Raw genomic sequence first — 18,382 nt, forward strand, 5'->3', positions numbered from 1 at the left:
ATCTAGTTTAGAGAAATTTTACAAAAAATATGTTGAGTCTATTTAAACAAAAAATCATATTTTTTTTTAAATCTTATTTCTCTATCTAACGCAAAAAAGGTTAAAAATTCCAAACATAATGCTAGATGAGTTTCAAACCACCATACCAAAACATTCACGTAACTTTCGCGCGCACCCAAACAGCACGTACGAAACGAATGAGCAATGTGAGTATGCGTACCGTGCTATGGGAAAGCGGTAAAGCAACGAAACATATTTTCTCAGTCCTTTACTGACGGTCCGTTCGCTAAGACGCACGCAGTAGGTGCTGTTTGAAAACGCTACGCGTATCGAAGGATTTTCCACAAAGCAAACCGCGCGTGCGTATGTTTGTCTGTGCCCGAATCCTCGACGGTCGAATAGTTTGTTGTTTGGCGAGTGCAGTGTGCATGTGGCGTGTAGTCTTCCCCTGTGCCAGTACGTTTGGTAAAAGGTGCATTTTTCCATATGTGAAATGTGAAACTCCATGTGTTGCGCAGTGAAGATAAACCGGCCAGAAAACGGAGACGCAGCAGACGGAGAAGAAAGATTTGAAAAAAAAAGAAACACGCAGAAGAAAAATATTTCAAAAAGAAGAGATGAAAAGAAAAGCCTTTTCGGTGATCATGTGTTGCAGGGGTTTATCTTAATGCAAGTGACTACAAATTTGGAATTCAAAAAAGTTATCGATATCACCAACAGTGAACAGCGTGTTGTTGGATGATCAAGTGTCGAATAAAAAGTGCGAATTTAATTGAAAGGCAGAAAATAATGTGTTGTAAAGTGTAAAAAATAAACAAAAAAATAGATTCAACAACAACAGCGAAACGAACCGAAACGAGTAAGCGAGAAAGAAAGCAACAACAAAAAAACCACGGAATAGTATCGGATCGATTGTCATTCGATCTGCGATATTTGTCCTTTGCGTTCGAAGTGTTCGGTATCATCGCGAATACCACCGAAAAGAAAGGTGTGTATCAAGTGTAATGCCGCAAAACGTAGCTGTTGGAACGGAGAATTAAGCGACAAAACAAGAACGATTTTACCAAGCTGACAAACGGACAAATTGGATTACGCAAACGGGTCACACACGACACACGGTAGGAAGCTGTCAACACAACAATCAGGTAAAAATAAATGAACAATGAATGGAGCAATATAAAAAGAAACGATCAAAGGATGCAAGGGACAAAAAAAAAGCAATCAATTGACAAATGAATTGAATTGATTGCTAGAATGGAAAAATGGGAAGGCAAAACGGAAAATTTTGAGACTTTTTCCATCAAAGTAAAATATTTTTTAATCAGAAAAGATGTTCTGCAAAAAAGAGAACAGTTTAAGAACTTTATTTTCCCAGCAAATAAATTGTCACCATAAGACGCTGTTCGGATCAAAGACAGTTTTACTTTGCACCATTTTGTGAACCGCTTTCCCATCGATCTCGTCCTTCGGGCCTCACGCTGCGGCAACAAGCAGGTATCGGGCCCAACGAAAATGGTGCCACCGCACGGTAGAGCGGTCGATTTTGAAACAATCAATCGATCGTTGCGTTTGGCGGTGTTTCTTTTAAAAATAGCGATCGTTTTCCCATCCATAGCACATCGCGAAGGATCACCGTTCGCTGCAAGGTGTAGCCGTTAGGAGGGAACGCGATTTAAACTCGCTCGAAGACAAACCTTCCCATTGCAGTGTTACCGCGATTGGATGTTTGCAAAAAAAAAACAAAACAGATAGAAAAAGTACGCGATCGCTAACGGAAAATAAAAACCCGCGTGAAGAAATACACATCAACACGCACGTCGTTGATCTTCACCTCGATCTTCACATAGCAGCGATCGGTAAAATAAGTTTACCGCTGGTGAGAAAATCCGCGAAAAACTTCCCCCAATGTGTGTTTGTGTGTTTGGTTGTATGTGTGTGTATTTGTAGCGCCCCGGCGGGAAATGTTTCCCCGTTTTTTCCATTTTGCCAATTTCGAGCATGTTTCGGGGGCAACTCACTCAACGGGGTTCCATCACTGTTTGAGGTCGCGTCCCCACTCCACGATGTCGTGGGTGGTGGGTTGGGGTAGGGAAGTACTTGTACGACGGGGTGTAAACATCAATATTTATAGCATTTTGTCGATGGGTCAGAGGTAAGGTGAACACAGTTTTGGCTTCTGGTTCTGTTGAATGTAATGGGCAAACCATTCGGTCTCGATCTCTCCCCGTCCGTGATAGTCGTCTAACAGACATTCTCGAAGACCTCGCAGACCCGCACAGGGCAAGGTGCATCGATTTTCCCTCCCTATTTTTCGTTCTGTGGCTGATTTTTTGTACACATCATCCCATATGCTTCAAGAAAGAATGATCTTCGATCGCCGTGACCGCGATCGTTGTTCGGGTACGAAATAGCAGCAACAACCGTCAAAAAATTGGGTGGCAATATGCTATTTTGCTATGCAATCACCAGGATTGTAAGGATTTGATTTATTGTACTGTCCAATAGCATGACGCTTGATTTACTGCGACGTCCCCTACTGCTCGGCCGAATGCTGACACGAGGGTTGCATGTCGTTGGATCACCGAAATGCGGTCACAGTTTTGCTCTACTTTTAGTGCACCGAGTTAGACACCCAATACAACTACCTTGCTCAAGAACACTGAGGATTTCCTCGTCTAAAGGGGAGGTTTTGTTTTTTTTTTGTTTCGTCCAACTTCCAACGCCAAACACTTTCTCACTGTTGGTGAGTTCATATTTCATGGGCCCCCCAAAACAGTACGCATGCACAAAGCAGGATCATCTGAGCATTGTCGCCATAGTGCGGTGAGTACCGAAAGACAGATGATGGGTTGAAGTGAACATTTGAGTGGGTCGGGAAGTAATGTTCGGCAAAAAGGTAACATCCCAGCTAACATGCTTTCGGGCCACGTTTTGTAAACATGAATTGTACCCAAATAAATGAACTTCGCGTCGACCAGCCCGAAAACGGCTCCCCCGGGGGCCGGGACACTATTTCTGCATCCGGCGTTCCGATCCGGTCATTTTTATTCGCGTGCTGTACACAACGGGTCGTAGCCATTTGTCATCCTTCTACAGCTAAGCGAAACGCTGTTTATAGGTTTGGAGCGATAAAGCGTCTTTTTTTTTTGGTGTTGCTTGACGGTCGATGCCGTGTGTTTGAAGATTTGTATTTTATTTTTCAAAATTTCACACCCGCTTCAGCACGCTTTGAGTGCGGTGCACCGGGTGAGAAATGTACCTTAGGATTAAGTTTAATTTCGGTAATTAATTAGCGGGACTTAGGGGAGCTGCTAGAGTGGAAGCATCCGTGTGCTTTTCGTATTTTTTGGCGAATGCGCCTGTCACACGTAAATGCGCACGCAGAGTTATAGATCGCATTAAGTGGACGTTTACAGCTGTAAAATGTGCGACCGGTACGATTTAAGAGCGGAACTGTTTAGAGTCAGTTTTAATTTGGGCGAACAGGCGAAAAAAAAAACAATTTTACGATGATTTGAATTTTTGCTTGATTGAAATGAATAATTTACAATGCGCAGTTATGTAGACAATCAGAGGGAAGCAGAAAATTACGATCCACTTTAGGTGGATGATTTTATTGGTGTTTGAAATTTTTGAAAAGTGAAAAATGCTTTTCCCATAAATATTTTGTCGAGATCCTTAAAAATATTTAATAAATAATTTAAAATGAAATAAATTTTAATTAAAGGGGTATTGAACACTTTGAAGTGAATTATTTTAATACTTTTAGTTAGAATAGTCACATAAAAACGTTTAGGTGTTTCCTAGTGGGGAAGGAAGTTATATTCATAAACTTTCCATTCCTTCTAAGCGCACCTTACAGATACAATCTTCGTTGCATTCCACCTAACGCTTTGTGCGCAGTTTCGTGCGCATTCCTCCATTAGTATGTGACGTTCATTTAACCCAGATTCTAGTTCGAACCTAACCTCGCAATCTGGGTGCCACCGTCTAGTCGTTTTGCTAAGTAGGTAGCACTGCCTACAGTGCTGCCACCATCCCCAAAACAATGGGGGAGACTGTGTTTCACTTTTACGCCTGGCCCAGTAGTCGAAACACCCGCGCACACACATGACATGCGCCAAACATCGATCATGTCTACGCGCAATGTTGGAGTAACACACGAAACAAACAAAAACCAACAAACCGTCACCAGATCTAATCATGCATACGGCGATACCTGCCAGTGGTGTTTCATTAATGCATGACCATATCCACCACGAAGAGGCACAGGATCTGGAAAGCCAACTAACTTCACGGCAGATCGGTGGACATTAAAGGAGCAGCGATGAGCGGTGGTTTCGTTACCTCCCGTCGAGGGTTGATTAATTTCGTATTCAACAGCTACACCGCTCGGAAACAGTGTCCCCCCTATCTTGAATGTGTCGGGGCCCGTGCGGTGCGATTGCTGGAAATTGATTTCTGTTTTTTTCCGAGGAGTTGAAGCTTCTAATCAAAATCCCTGTCACGAGCCCGTGAGGCTCTCGCCCACGGTAAGCGGGCTGATGTTGCGTGCCTAATTGAATATGGAACTTCACAAGGGATCGGCACAGAGACGGCTCGCAGGATAGCATCTAAAACAGACCGTCAATTCTTGGCGACCAGCAGAAGACATCAAGGGGGGATTTGACGCTCAAGTGGCCAAAGGAGTTTTAGTCTCTCTCTCACTCTCTCTTCTCCCGGACATTGTGAGGGAAGCGTATATGCGTGCCCCCGGATGTATGTCTGGATGGCTGATCATCACCGCTAATGGCACTCAATTAGAATCCTTGATGTCCTCCGTCTATGCGTATTCCACCGCCGTACGAGTCAAGGTAGAAACAAAGCGAGGGCATGCGGCACTATCGCCCCGAAATGGTTTCCGTTCGGGGTGAGTGAAAACACCATGCTCGGTTGAAGTCTGTACCAGTTATCAAGAGCTTGAACTTTGATGTAGTACCTCAACGGTCCGAACGGAGCGAAACCCTTAACGCTATCACGTGCGGTCACAGCGCATGTCCAAGCGCTACCGGACCGATGTCAATGCCTTTACTTTCTATCAAAACATCGCAAAATCGTTTGATGTAATAACGTTCCTTCAGTGGCAAACTGAGTGCCGCTATGTTGCTACATTTGCGCCGAATGACAAAATTCGCGCGCGTGCATCGTTCTTCCCGCCATTGCTGCCGATTGCCGCTGTTGCTGTCAATCCGTTGCCCGGTTTTCGCGGTTCGAAGCGTAATTTATGCGACAGTACTTCCAACGGGGGTTCTTTTTTTTGCTTGCACGGTTGCATTAATCCCCGGCAGAGAATGAAGGGAGTTTGCCGTGCGGCAAACTGCACCGATCGAGCACGCTCGCAAAAAGATGTACGACGGGCAGATGGAGCTGTCAAGTGAACCGCGCCAACTGACATGGAAAAGCCGATCCACCCGCCGAGGTGACGATGCATGCGCAATGGTGAGTTGCATCGCAGTGAGAGGCGCGTGTGCGTGTCGCAAAGCTACTTCATCCGCACACGCCACATCCATTTTGCAAGTGCATCGGACTAGTATTCTTTAGAGGCCAAACGTTGGACAAGGTTATAACAAAGCGCGGGCGGACAGCAGCTGACGCCACGGTACGACAAATTGCTTACACCTCTCGGTAACAAATGCAACTTTGGTCGCAGAGTGTTGTAAAGTGTAAAAAACATTGTAAAAAATAACATCACACTGCTACTCGCTACAACTGATTCATCGGCCAGATAACTCAAGGTGTTTTTTTCCCTCCCCGAAATATCCCACGACCTCCGACAGTGGTACGGGCGTAACAAATCGTTGGTGCGTGTAATTATGTTATAAATCAAATTATCCGAGGGTTTTCCTTCCAGCTAAAGGGATCATCAAAAGATGACCGCGATAAAGCCGGCCAGCGTGTGTCAAAGTGCCCCCGGGGACCCTCGGGGACCCTCGGGGGAGGGACACGGGAAGAATTCGTCAATTGAATTAAATCAAATCTTCAACCCCGGGTGAGACTGCTTCACGCCCCATCGGTTAGTGATACGAACGCGCAATCACTGTCCACACAGGGTCTCGGGTTTACGCGGTACCAAACCGGTGGCCATCGGGTCGTCTAATCCCTCCGAAAAAAAGGGGTCGTTTTTTGTGATGATGGTTTCGGTTCTTTCTAAACGACACCGACCATCGTACACACACACAGATCAGTTGATCAGACCGAGGCACAATTTGAACCTTTAAGCAGGAATTAAGATGCTCCTGAAACGAGAGCTGATTGAGTGCTACGATACGGGGTTATGCTGTTGTTGTTTGTGCCCCATTGGAACTCCGATGATCCTCCGGGTATTCGTTCACAGGCCGTGATTTACCGCACACTGTGCACACTTAATAAAAACAAAACCAATGCCAAACAGCAACAACAAAAAAAACTTCTTCGTCACCAGAACTGTTGTGTGGTTGCCATAAAATAATGTCAAATAATACAGCTCGTTTGTTCCGCGCGTCCCGATGCGTGTCCAGCATAAATTTGATTTGTTCGAAACTGGTGAGATTGACTGGGGACCTTAAGAAGCTCACCAAACCAAAATTTGGAGGAAGACCACCGGTTGCTGGCCCAAGATACTACTTTGTAAATTGAGTGCGATAAAACAATCGTACCCGGTTTTGGCCACGAGGGCAAGTTTTGTTGAAGATTTCTCGGACACAATCGGACCGTTTGTATTGGCGACACGGTGCGATACAAACCCCGGAGGGTGTTCGGGGGGTTTTTTTTTTTTGATGTATCCACACGGCCTGCCCATATTTTGGTATGTTCAACGCACAATATGTTGCGTGATGGAATTACAGTTTGGGGGCTGATGCGAACGAGTAGCGAAAGCAACTAATAAGTCTTATTTTGTACGGACGTGCCCAAAATCCCGTTTGCAACTGTGTCAGTGGATGGAGATAAAAGGTTGAAGAACGGGGTGGGTGAGCGAAGATGCTAAATTTTGTGCCACTAAACAGTTCCCCGCTTTGTTTTAACGTTGGCTCAAATGGTTTACTTCCACCTTGCTACGTCGATTCTTCTCGTTTGTTCGTCGAGATCTCGTGATCGCGAACGATGCCGATAATGGTGTTACGCGTGTGCGAAGATTCACCAGCTGTACCTCAAATCCAAGAACGATGCACAAATAATGCATGTGACATCGTACACTACCAGCAACAAAAAAACACCCCATCCAAAGCGACAAAAATCCAATGAAGCCTCATTTGAGGTGACAGAACAATTGAATGTGAGTTTTTCCTACCACCGAACGTCAGAATTCAAAAGTTCGACCGAGCTGAGGCGATACTTTTTTTCTGCACGATCTCAGTGTGCATCGGCTAAGCGTGTGGACCATATTCGCAAATGGACAACACCAGAATGCCAGAAGCCGGCTAATGGTAACCGGAGCGAGAAGGGACTCTCGCCGTCCGGACGATATAGACGGTCCGCTGGGGCTGCGCAGCGTTGGGCGTTTGGCGTTATTTACGTCCGCCACAATTACTGTCCTCGGGTTTCGTGCATTTTGTAAAGAAAACAAGGATGATGAGCAAACACATGGACGCCATTCATTTTCGGGCAGTTTTTCATGTCCCATTTTTCGGGACCGTTCAACCAGGGACGCTGAAGCTGATGCTGAAATGGAGAGCGACAGTAAGAGAGCGAGAGAGAGGACGTTATTTAGCTGTCTGGTCCAGAGGGTATCCCGGCCATGGCCAAGAAGGATGCGGAGGATGGGAATGGATAATTACTTGCACTGCTGCAACGGGGGTTGCTGCATCGGTCGCTGTTGTGCAGTTGCATTTTTACGAACCATATCGGCCAACAGTGCTGGCATGGCCTACTTTGCATTTTAAAGTCTCACCAGAAGTACCAGCCTTAGCTAAAGGACTCTGGGTCGTTTTTTTTTTTGGGTAAGGTACAAGCATTTCCAAAAAAAATACACACCCCTTGTGGGATGGGAAATTCTCTTATGCCTTTGCCACTTCTCATTTCTACGGCGGGTGAACCTGCGTAGCTTATGGCCGTGTCCTGTGACAGTCTTCCATTCGACTGCTCGGTGCCATGTGTGTTAATGAAGTGGATTTTAGCGGACAAAAGCAAACGCAGCAAACGAAAACATACTCTTAAGAACCGGGTACTTCACTAACAATTGCCGTCAAAAGGGGTTAATGATGATAGATATGTCGTATTGGAAGGGCTAATTTTTCACAAAATTTGTCTAACGAGCGTAAAATATAGAATACCATGTGGAAAATCCCATCCGGCTCTGAATCCTGATGGAAAGAAAACATCCCATTGGTGAACAATGCCGTCTCGGTAACATTACTTATATTAAGAAATCATATATATTGAAGGTACTTTTAAGAAGAAGGATTCAAATTTTAAATTTAAAAAAAGGCAATTCAAACAAAATTAGATCAAAACCGAATACCTTCCGACTAACTTCTTTTAACTCCTCTATGAAACCCGAAAGGTTTTAAACAAAACAACCCAACGAATGCTTTTATCGGTTGAAGGCACACACCCTCCAAAGTTCCGATGCGGTAATCCTTTTTATCATTTTGGGAATGTTTAACTTATAGCTACATAATGGTATGTTTAGCCTGTAGCCTTCATCCAGCGCCAGATTAGGCCAGATGAAAACAACAGTCGGTGCGCTTTTTGCGGCATCGTTACAGTTCATAAACTTTCGGCCCATCCCATCCGACACATATCCTGCTCGTATTTCTCTGAACTGTCTGGTTACCGGTTTAATGCGTTCTAGTTTAGTTGTTTGGTTGGTAGATTCATTTCGATCCCTCAAAACCTGCAGCTAGCTCCTAATGAAAAAGGCTCGATAGGTTGTTGTTTAGATTTTCTCAAACATGTGTGTTTATTCCTCCGATCAGAACGTCCTGCGTTGGCCGATGATTGGGAAGATGCAGTCGGTTATCTTCAATGCGCTGATGATCCTGCAACTATCCACCCGCAGTAAAGTAAGATAACAGTTTTGCCACATGTACGCACGGCGTAGCGGATGTGAAGATAATAAAATTGTTATGCTGCCCTTGTGGACAGTTACATTATACGAGACCGCACCGGCTGGAGGTCGGTACCGCACTTTTCGCGGGAAAACCGTCGGAGAAGCGCGTCCCGAAACACGCGCATGGGAATGGGTTGATTTGCGTGTACATGCCGTATACGCCACACAGAACCGCACGCATGAATTTGTCTTGACAAAATTGCATATTAATATTTATACTTTATTCTTTCCCCTTTTTGCAGAAACGCATCCCACAAACGTTGGCGGTGGTGTAAGTCCCTCGCTCACGAAACGGCCATGCTGCTGACCAGGTTCAAGGTGGATGAGTGTGTGAAACCGTGCGTCATCGAATCGTGTGGCGAACGATCGACGATCGCGTAAAACAACCGGGTGAAAAGGACCAGTAGTGCTGCTAGACCAATTACCAGAAGAAGATTGTGCAAATTGATCACATGTGAAGGGTTGTTGTGCTGTTGATGCTACAGAGTTGCTTCATAAATATGGCTCCGAACGGTGTACGCTGGTGGTGTATAGTGGCAGTCCTCGTAAGCCTATGTGTTGGGCATAGCACACCGTACAAACTATCACAGTCCGATCCGGACACAATACGGATCAATTTAGGTGAGTGATGATTTATCGTACCGTATTGATTAATGGAAGCATTTTCCACCAGAATTTCATTTTCAACAACCATCTCCATCCTCATTTTCATTTTTTTTTTCATTTGGTAATTTTACAACATTTCTCGGCGCCACTGCTCTGTGGCCAACTGGCTCATTAGTGTTGTGTTTTTGTATGCCCGTCCTCTAAGCGCGTCACCACTAAGCACCGAAATTTTCATAATTATTTTCCCGTTTAGCATTTGACACATTCCACTCGGGGTTGGAAAATGGCAGTCACAAAAAAGAAGGGGAGCATAATGCACACTTTTTTCACCGGGAATACTTTTCCCGGCTTTAGAAACATTTTGACGAAGGGAAGTACTTCCGTCTTGCTGAAGAAGACAACTTGCCGAGAGACAAGCGAAGCCGCGCACTGTAGAGGGCAGATGAAAGCGTGTCACATTCCATCACACGAAAGGGGGCACGGAAAAGTTTAAAATTTTCTTTACCATTTTCACGATCGCAAAGCCGCACGGCCGAACGTGCGTGCGTGCAAACTGGGGCACTTAACCGTCCGTGGTGTTTGCTTAAGCGAAATCGAATTTTCCTGCATCTGGCGGTCATTGCGGTGGGAAATTTGATACTTTATGTTCTGGTGTGCGATGTTCCGTTTGCAAATGAACCAAAGAGGAGAGTGAATGGTTTTCTGAGGTTCAAGTATGGCCGGTGAGTGGGTACGAAAAATGGCATTGCTTCGCCTAAACTTTCGTCTGTTTACTTTGCAACCCATGCGGAAAATGTATCCATTCTGCACGTATCGAGCAACCTGCAAATTCCTACTGTTATATGTATATGATTCCCAGCTTTTCGCTTTATACAGTTCTCCTTGCACGTTTTCATTCACGTACAGCCTTTGTTTACAACAATCAACGATAATTTACCGACGCGCGTTGGTTTAGTAACAGCAACAATGTTCATAAAGCATCGGTAGCGATTTGTTTTCAGTTTTCCATGGTGGTATTTCAACCACAAGGCAATTGTTGCTATTTGTTCGTCGTATGACTTTAAGGATCGTTTAGTTTGCAATGCAATGCAATTTTTAGATCATTCTATAATCTGACGATCGATGACCCCTCTAAGGTTCCTAAATTCCATAAGATTTCTCTCCAAAAATCTCCAAAGATTATTTAATTTCAGAATAACTTGAAATGTTCTGGGATCCCATGATATCCAGGAATCCTTGAAGATTCTTGAATACCATTATCAACTCAATTATTAAGAAATCGTACATCCACAAACGTTCATAAATTCTCAAACATTCATGATTTGCTGGTATAAGAAACACAATAACGCCAGCATAATCAATGATGGTATTTATGATTTTTTTAATCTTTCCCATAGTTATAATTAAAATTCCCATAGTGTTGAAATAGCAAGCAGTAACCCAATTAATCATTAATTTATTCGAATCTGAATGCTACGGAAGATTTATATTAATGAGTATTCTCGTAAAATGTATTAGAAACAACAAGAGTTTTCTCCCAACACCCTACATAAGTTAAAACATTAGGCAGAATTCATTAACGTACAATTGTGTTTTAATTATTGCTTTCAATGTACCCCGATAAAGATTTTCCCCGCAAGGCAAGAAATGCAATTACGAATCTCGTGTCTACTGACATGCAAAAACGTACATTTGATTAAAGCAAACTCCCTGATTTCGGCTTTGTTCTGACCCCTGGTAGAACTACCATTGACCACACATTCTTTAGCTCGCACGTCTTTCAGTATGCGGGATCAATTGTCACAGCAGCAATCATTCCGGCGTACGTATTTTGAGAGATTGACGTATGGCAGTGGCATTTTTGAACATCGCGGTTCATTTTTACTGCTTTTCCTGTGAATTGGGAGCGACACAAAAAAGAACATATAGTAACAAACATAATAACAACAACATTGAACCATTCATTAATGTGCTGGTGGGTACGCCTGGTCGTGCACATTACCCTCACTTCAGGATGGGGGACGCAAGTGGGTCGACTGTTTACGAGATTTGGTCATTTTCGGCGGGTCTGTATTGGAGTTTGACCCGCATTACGTTGCCGGGGGAAGAAGCAACAAACAGGTCGTGGTTTTTGGTCGTACAACCTCGACGTGATGCAGACCGATCGATCGTATGCAGTCATTTCTGCACTCATTCTTCTCATCCGTAGGCTAGCCGCCGTAGAATGGTAACAAAACAGATGAGCGAGGGTCAATCAAAAAAAAAAGTTAAGCAAAAGAAATCCGTGCATCAAAGCACCACCAGCGTTTTTAAGGCTAGCCACAGATTGTCCCGACATTTAATTGCAAACAGGCGCGGCAGAACGCCTTATCAGACAGCAGACCCAATAAATTGCCCAGAAATCGGTGACGAATCTGCAACGCACCCCGCCAAACCTTTCCCATGTGGGGGACCCGCGGATGAGTGTTTCATGGATTTGGAATCTCGAAGGTCATGTCGGCCCTAGCCGTTTCCGCGCCCTGCGTAACCTTTTAAGACAAGGCCCTGAAGCGACACTTTGAAGCTTCTTTGTTTTCTGACGAAACCTTCAAGCACACACCACAGCACAGCACCGTCCCGACAATGTGTCCCATTATGGGTCTGACTTGGATCTTTTTTGCCATCATTTTTCAGAATGTGAAAAATGATATTTTGTTGCCGATTTCATGCTATCTCTCGTGAGACGTTGCTTTCCTGCTCTGGCACCCGTTTGTAACGATAGGCCAAGGATAGTGTTACCCCTAAATCGACCTCGGAGTGTTTTTTTTCTTTAGTGCTCTTGACGCAACTTCACGATCACTCTCGAGGGACAGCAACGTCGAAGTTGCATATGCTGGCGTCTTGTGCCCTGAAGTCGCGAAGACGCCAGCGCGCACAACATAATGCGTGTGTGAGAGGGAGAGAGAGAGAAAGAGTGAGAGCGACTACTACGTCTGGCGCATATAATAGAGATCATAAATTACTTGTTCTCCGACCAGTTTGTCACACGCAGCTACCGATGTGGCCAGGAAGACAGGAAATAATAAAATGACAAAAATTAAACGAGATCGCTCTAGTCAAGAAGGAACTTCCCTCCCGTAACCCGAGCAAACAAATGCAAACGCTGATGAAGTGTAGGGTGCGCCCAATGGTAAGATCTGATCGAATCATCTTTTACTTCCCATCGAAATTCGCTTGGGCAATTCCTTCCCGTCATCTGGGATGTGTCGCATAAAGCGATTTGCATGGGCCGCCGATCGAATGCAGCAGAGATAATACAAGATGCGGCAACAGTTCCTTGACCTGCGGAACGGAATCGTCACACCGACGCGTCTGTGACGCATCGGAGTAGACCACCCATGTACTGGATCTATCGGCTATCGACTCGTTCGTATCCAACTGGTACTGCGGTTCCGCTGAAGACATGCGTTAACGTTGGCTTATTACTGCCGTTTCCTATCAGTCAAAGCCACCGAATGGATTGGCACCGAGGGCAACAAAAAATGCCACCGCTCATTGTGACTTCCTTCGAGTTGTTGCGGGAGTATTGAAGGCACGTGAGGTGGCAGGCGCGTATTGGGGATTAATTGAACATTGCCTACGTCTCGCGCTCACTTTCCTGCATACAGTGCAGTAATTTTCCCCCCGTTAAACTGACGCTTTTGAATGGTCCATTTAGTTGCCACCGTTGCAACCCATACACACCCTTGCCGCACAACCGGACGACATCCATTTCCTGGCCGCGGTAGGGCGATGGGCGGGTTCATTTCTTTCGCCGTCCCCGAGCGACTGCGGGCGTCTGTTTTGCACGGGGCCCCGGTGGCGGACTATCTCTGTGGGCCGCCTTTTTATTGCGTTTGTTAACTCGATGTTTACATCGTTCGCTTTATGATTTGTTTATACGATCGCATCACTTTATTAGATGCGATCTTTGCCCTAGAGACGCACCGGGTTCCGACCGCTGTACGGGTGCCGTTCGTTTGCCAGAAGGATCTCAAGACACTCAAGGGGCGCGCCTGTGAGCTGAGCTGCGATTTTGGCACACATGACTCCGGAGCAGCGACGCAGCTCGCCGGGTACGAAATGGTTCACCAAAATTTCGGTACACGTACACAACGCACAGGGTCAGACAAAAAAAAGAGGAACCAAAGCTGCTGAACTTGCCAGACAGCAAATCATTGCATCTCGCAGTGTTTTTTTTTATTTGTTGGTACATAATTTTATGGCTCCGTTCCTACGATTCTAATGTGTTCCTGCCAATTCTGACTCAACCCTCAGGGTAAGATACTGATACTGTCAAATCTCAGCAACACTGCTGCCGGTTACACATCCGCGGCCCTGTGTTCCAGCCACTGATGATGCTGGGGCGCGGAAGACAGCGTTGTTGATGTTGATGGGATCTCGTGTTGGTTTGCTGAATTTCTTGGAAAGGCAGTGATTACGCATACGATGCAGCCGCAGCGCAATGCGGCTGTGGCGCACTGTCGGAAGCATCCGTGTAGGGGTAGCGGACTACCAAACCAAGATGGCGCCATCTCCAGGGTTTGTTGAGGCGAGACGGTTTTGGAAAGATCTTCGCGATTAGATGGGTGACGATTGACAGGAGATGTAACAGATTCCAAGCCGTTCTTGATTGATTCGTCAAAACCAGACACTCTCCGCTTTGGGCGAAATGGTGCGAATGTTTACCGATTTTTATGCAAAGTACGTAAACCGTGTGATGTGATGGCCAATTTCCCAGTGCTTTTTATTGAAATCGTTATTTTGTTTTTTTTATAATGCAATTTGGGAGTTGTTGTTGGTTTCAATGGTTCTGAGAATTGTGTGTGTACTTCATATGAATCATTTCGGCCAGTTGTTTGGTTCGCAGAATGTACTGGACGTTGGAATGAGTAGTCGAAACCCAACTTTCATATAAAAATAATCTTCTTACATCGTTTACTGACAACGCGAACAATCTCCGCTGCTGTACCGTGGTCGAACTTCGTCTGACTGTCTTGCAAAGCCAAGAAAACAGCACCGCATTGTTCTCCCCATCAAGATAGTCGTGTACGCATTCCATTCCATGGGCAACGGTTTATAAATGAATCTCGATCGTTCGGATACTCGCGCCATAGCTTGATACAGAGCAGGTCAGTACGTGGTTGGAATACATCCAGCGCTCCGTTGGAATATTCGGTTTGCACACTTTTTAATAAAGGAGCACGAAGTTATCATACGAACATTCTTTCGGAATGCCAAAAAAAAAGAAAGACTCCTCAAAAACAAAACCACATTGTAGCCCAAATTGACTCTTGTCGCTTGCATACTTGTTCATGTGGTAATTTACTTGAACCTTAGCGTGTCTATTCTTTCGTGCCGATCCACCCCAAACCATTTGCCGAGGTTGGTCGCGAAAAACGGTCTTTTGAATCGCTTAAAATAATTAACTCAATGATATGTTTGTCGTCAGATAATTAGCCCGCCCTGGGGAACCCGAAGCGGCCCGTAGCGGCAAGCGTCATTTATGTGGCGTATAAATCTCATCAGCTCCCTCCAATCAGTGCCATCTCCCGGGAAGGGAGTGACCAAGAGAGACGGTTGGTTTTCTAACGCAACATGACATTACAGCAGAGAAGTTGGGACCGTCCAAAATGTTACTCCAGGCCGGTGACCGCGTACTGAGTCGTGCGGCAGCCACGATGTCTAGTGTCCGGCAAACTGTCACTTAAGCTGTCGTCGCAGTCGCAGTGCGTTGAGTGAACACCGTACTAAAAAGGGCTTATAGAGCAAAGGTAGACTTTCGGGTGACGACATTGCGGAACGTCATATAATCGCGAGACGCAATAAGATGTTTCGGAATTGTATTGGAAATATAACGATCGATTAACGAACTCCTCATAGCAATTCTTTTTCCATTGCTGGCTTCACACTTCCGTCGCGTAAATGTAACAAATTCATCCATAAGTGACACTAGCGCGTATGCTGCAACGTGATAAGCCTACTAACGAAACATTTCATCACCCTCCTTTGGTGGAAACCTGATGCAGATCGCAACGCTAACAATAGTGTTTGCGAAAATTGTACGGCTGCAGAATATCAATCGTATCCAACCACCATGTTCGGTACAACCATTAAGCGTGTAATGTGCACACCTGCAGTAAACGATTAGATCGTTCACGGTAACACGCTAAGTCGCACTGCACAATGGCCGATGTCCAATCAACCTCACCAACCCAAAATTCGTTGTACATTCCAACCTTACCGCACAGTCGCTTAACGTCCTGGCCTGTTCAAAATTAGTGCCAATAGATTACTCTCAAAAATCGATCTACGAACCGAGCGCTACCGATACCGAGTGTTTTGCCCTAGTGCCTGTTTATATTGGCACGTTGGGGTGCTGGGCGTAACCACACGTTGGAATGTTTATTTACCTTGGTTTATGGGAAGGTGTCGAAAATAGCACACCGCCACTGACGATGCAGATGATGATAATGACTGTGGCGACCAGTGATGATGATGATGATGATGGTAGCATTAGTAGCAGGAACAGCAGGGGAGAGGATACGTACAACGTGCCACCACGTTTTCCGCTTCTTGTGAGCTGCATGGGGAATAGGAATTGACGCAGCACGGCCAATTTTGTACACGCTGCTGCTTCATTCCGGCACCGTCTGAGAATGAAGCTTCCGGTGAGTGATTTAACTTAACGGCCACAGTGTGGATGTGGCGAGCGTCATCACATACACCTTGAGACTATCATTGTGCACCAAGGTTACTAACAATCAGAACACTCCAGGAATGGCGGAAAGGGCCAAAAGGGTTAGTGTTTGAGGGTAGGAACATACCAACACGCTCACTTGGTGGTTGAAGTATTCAACTTCTGGTGGTATCTTTACGACTTCAAAATTATAAGTTAGTAATCATTGAGCAGAGATTGGTTTGATTTATTATTTGTTTGTTAATTTGGCAGCATCAAATAATTGCTGTAATAATAAAATATGTTTGAATATTAATCACCTCTGATCTCCACTTGACAGCAACAATACATCTCCTCCAGTCATCTTCAAGAGCTCAGGTTGTTAGAATTATCCAACTATCACTTAATGTCACTCTGCAAACAAATGCTGAATCTGATGGCAAACAGAGAGGTTAATTGAAATTGCCGTCAGAATGCAGTTATAGAAATTTGTATCACTACACTTTTCATTTAACATTGACCCAAGATGGTTTTTAAAGTACAATCATAGTCATCGGTATACCCATTACCATTGTCGATTAGAGAGGAAAAGGTTAACAGAACCGTGCTGATTGAATTGTCTGCAATATTAACAATTGTAGAGATTCTTTGATATCCACCCTGGACAATTGTAGCAAGAAACTAGCATGTGATATTTATTTAACTTACATTCCACGCTTGCGGTCTACTTCCCTGAACAGGAAGGAAGTCCAGCTTCCTTTAAGCACCGGAACAGGGGTTCTAGTTGGTACAGGGTGTTTGCTAACGTTCAAACGTTTCCACCGAATCTTGGGCGGTCACGTAATACTATGTATCCGGTGTTTATGTTCACGTTTGAAGTACGTTTACATCGATTAGTTTCCGCATAAACAATCCGCAATCGAACATTTTCACACAAAGCCGAAACAAACGGAACATCGCATCCAGCAGCTGCTAACCTCCAGCGGAGGGATTTAGATGAAGCAAAGGCACTACACCACAAAGCGAACACACGTAAGCAGCAAGACACTGCGTGGACAAATTTAGCACTGCTATAAATTATTTAATTCGCCTACTATGCTCGATGCAACAGCGGGCAAACATAATGTCCGACCCGAACCAGCCGTACGATGATACACGCATGGGACATTCCGTGCATGAGCGATAGCGTGATTTGGGGAGCGAAACATTTAAATCCTTCCTATCTGTCCATTCGGTGCAGTTCAAGCGGAGGTGGGGGGCCACCGTAAGCAGGCAGGCGAATGAAGATGATAGTAATTGAAGCTCATTTCCGTCGGTCTTACCCTAAACCGGGTCCATTCGTGCATCTTCTGCAGCCCATGCTCGTTCGGCATAGCCAAGATTGGTCGACTCCCCAGTGTCACCAAACGAAGATGCGTCCCGTGCACGTCCCCATGCTGCATTTATTCCAGGCCCTCTTCATGTACATCACACCATGAATGACTGCAAATGTTACAGCCATGGGTAAAAGGAAAAGTTATGAATGAAAAGTGAAATTTGCGTCAACTAAAATAAACTCTGCACTGCTCTGCAGATGCATTAGCGGTGCCCGTACCATCGGTACTGCCTCGGTCGAGGCCAAAAGGCAGCAAAACGCGTGACACGAAAATAGAACAGGTGCAGCAACCTTTTGCAGTTAGCGGCATATATCATTAATTAAACGCTACAATGCAAATGCGCTTCGTTCCAGCAATTGGATGCCTTGGCGAAAAAGATGAATGACCAAGCAGGAACGGGTGTACCAGCAGTGTGCTGTGTACATTTTTCAAACGTTCGGTTAGAGGGTTCCCGATATCGATCGGGATTCACGCAGCCAGCATCTGTGGGCCAGATGGAATCCATCGGGTGCGATATATCACCGTGCATCTCGATCGCAGATGCGACGAAGAAAACAGATACATAGTTGCATAAGCCAGCACCACCATAGCGCTTTTGTGGCATTGTCTGTCTGACGGGGGAAGATCGAACTTCTA

General features: G+C 45.2%; 1 protein-coding gene across 1 annotated transcript in view; it reads left to right on the forward strand.

Moving 5' to 3' along the window:
- The first annotated feature begins 279 nt into the window (after positions 1 to 279).
- Positions 280 to 18,382, forward strand: part of LOC128299898 (fibroblast growth factor receptor homolog 1-like) — a 28,244-nt gene continuing 10,141 nt past the window's right edge. The window contains exons 1-2 of the mRNA XM_053036039.1: positions 280 to 1,145; positions 9,310 to 9,688. Coding sequence (XP_052891999.1) covers positions 9,544 to 9,688 — 145 coding nt within the window. The 5' untranslated portion in view covers positions 280 to 1,145; positions 9,310 to 9,543. The remainder of the gene's footprint in view (positions 1,146 to 9,309; positions 9,689 to 18,382) is intronic.

Source organism: Anopheles moucheti, chromosome 2 (assembly GCF_943734755.1).
Source record: "Anopheles moucheti chromosome 2, idAnoMoucSN_F20_07, whole genome shotgun sequence".
Classification (NCBI taxonomy): domain Eukaryota; kingdom Metazoa; phylum Arthropoda; class Insecta; order Diptera; family Culicidae; genus Anopheles; species Anopheles moucheti.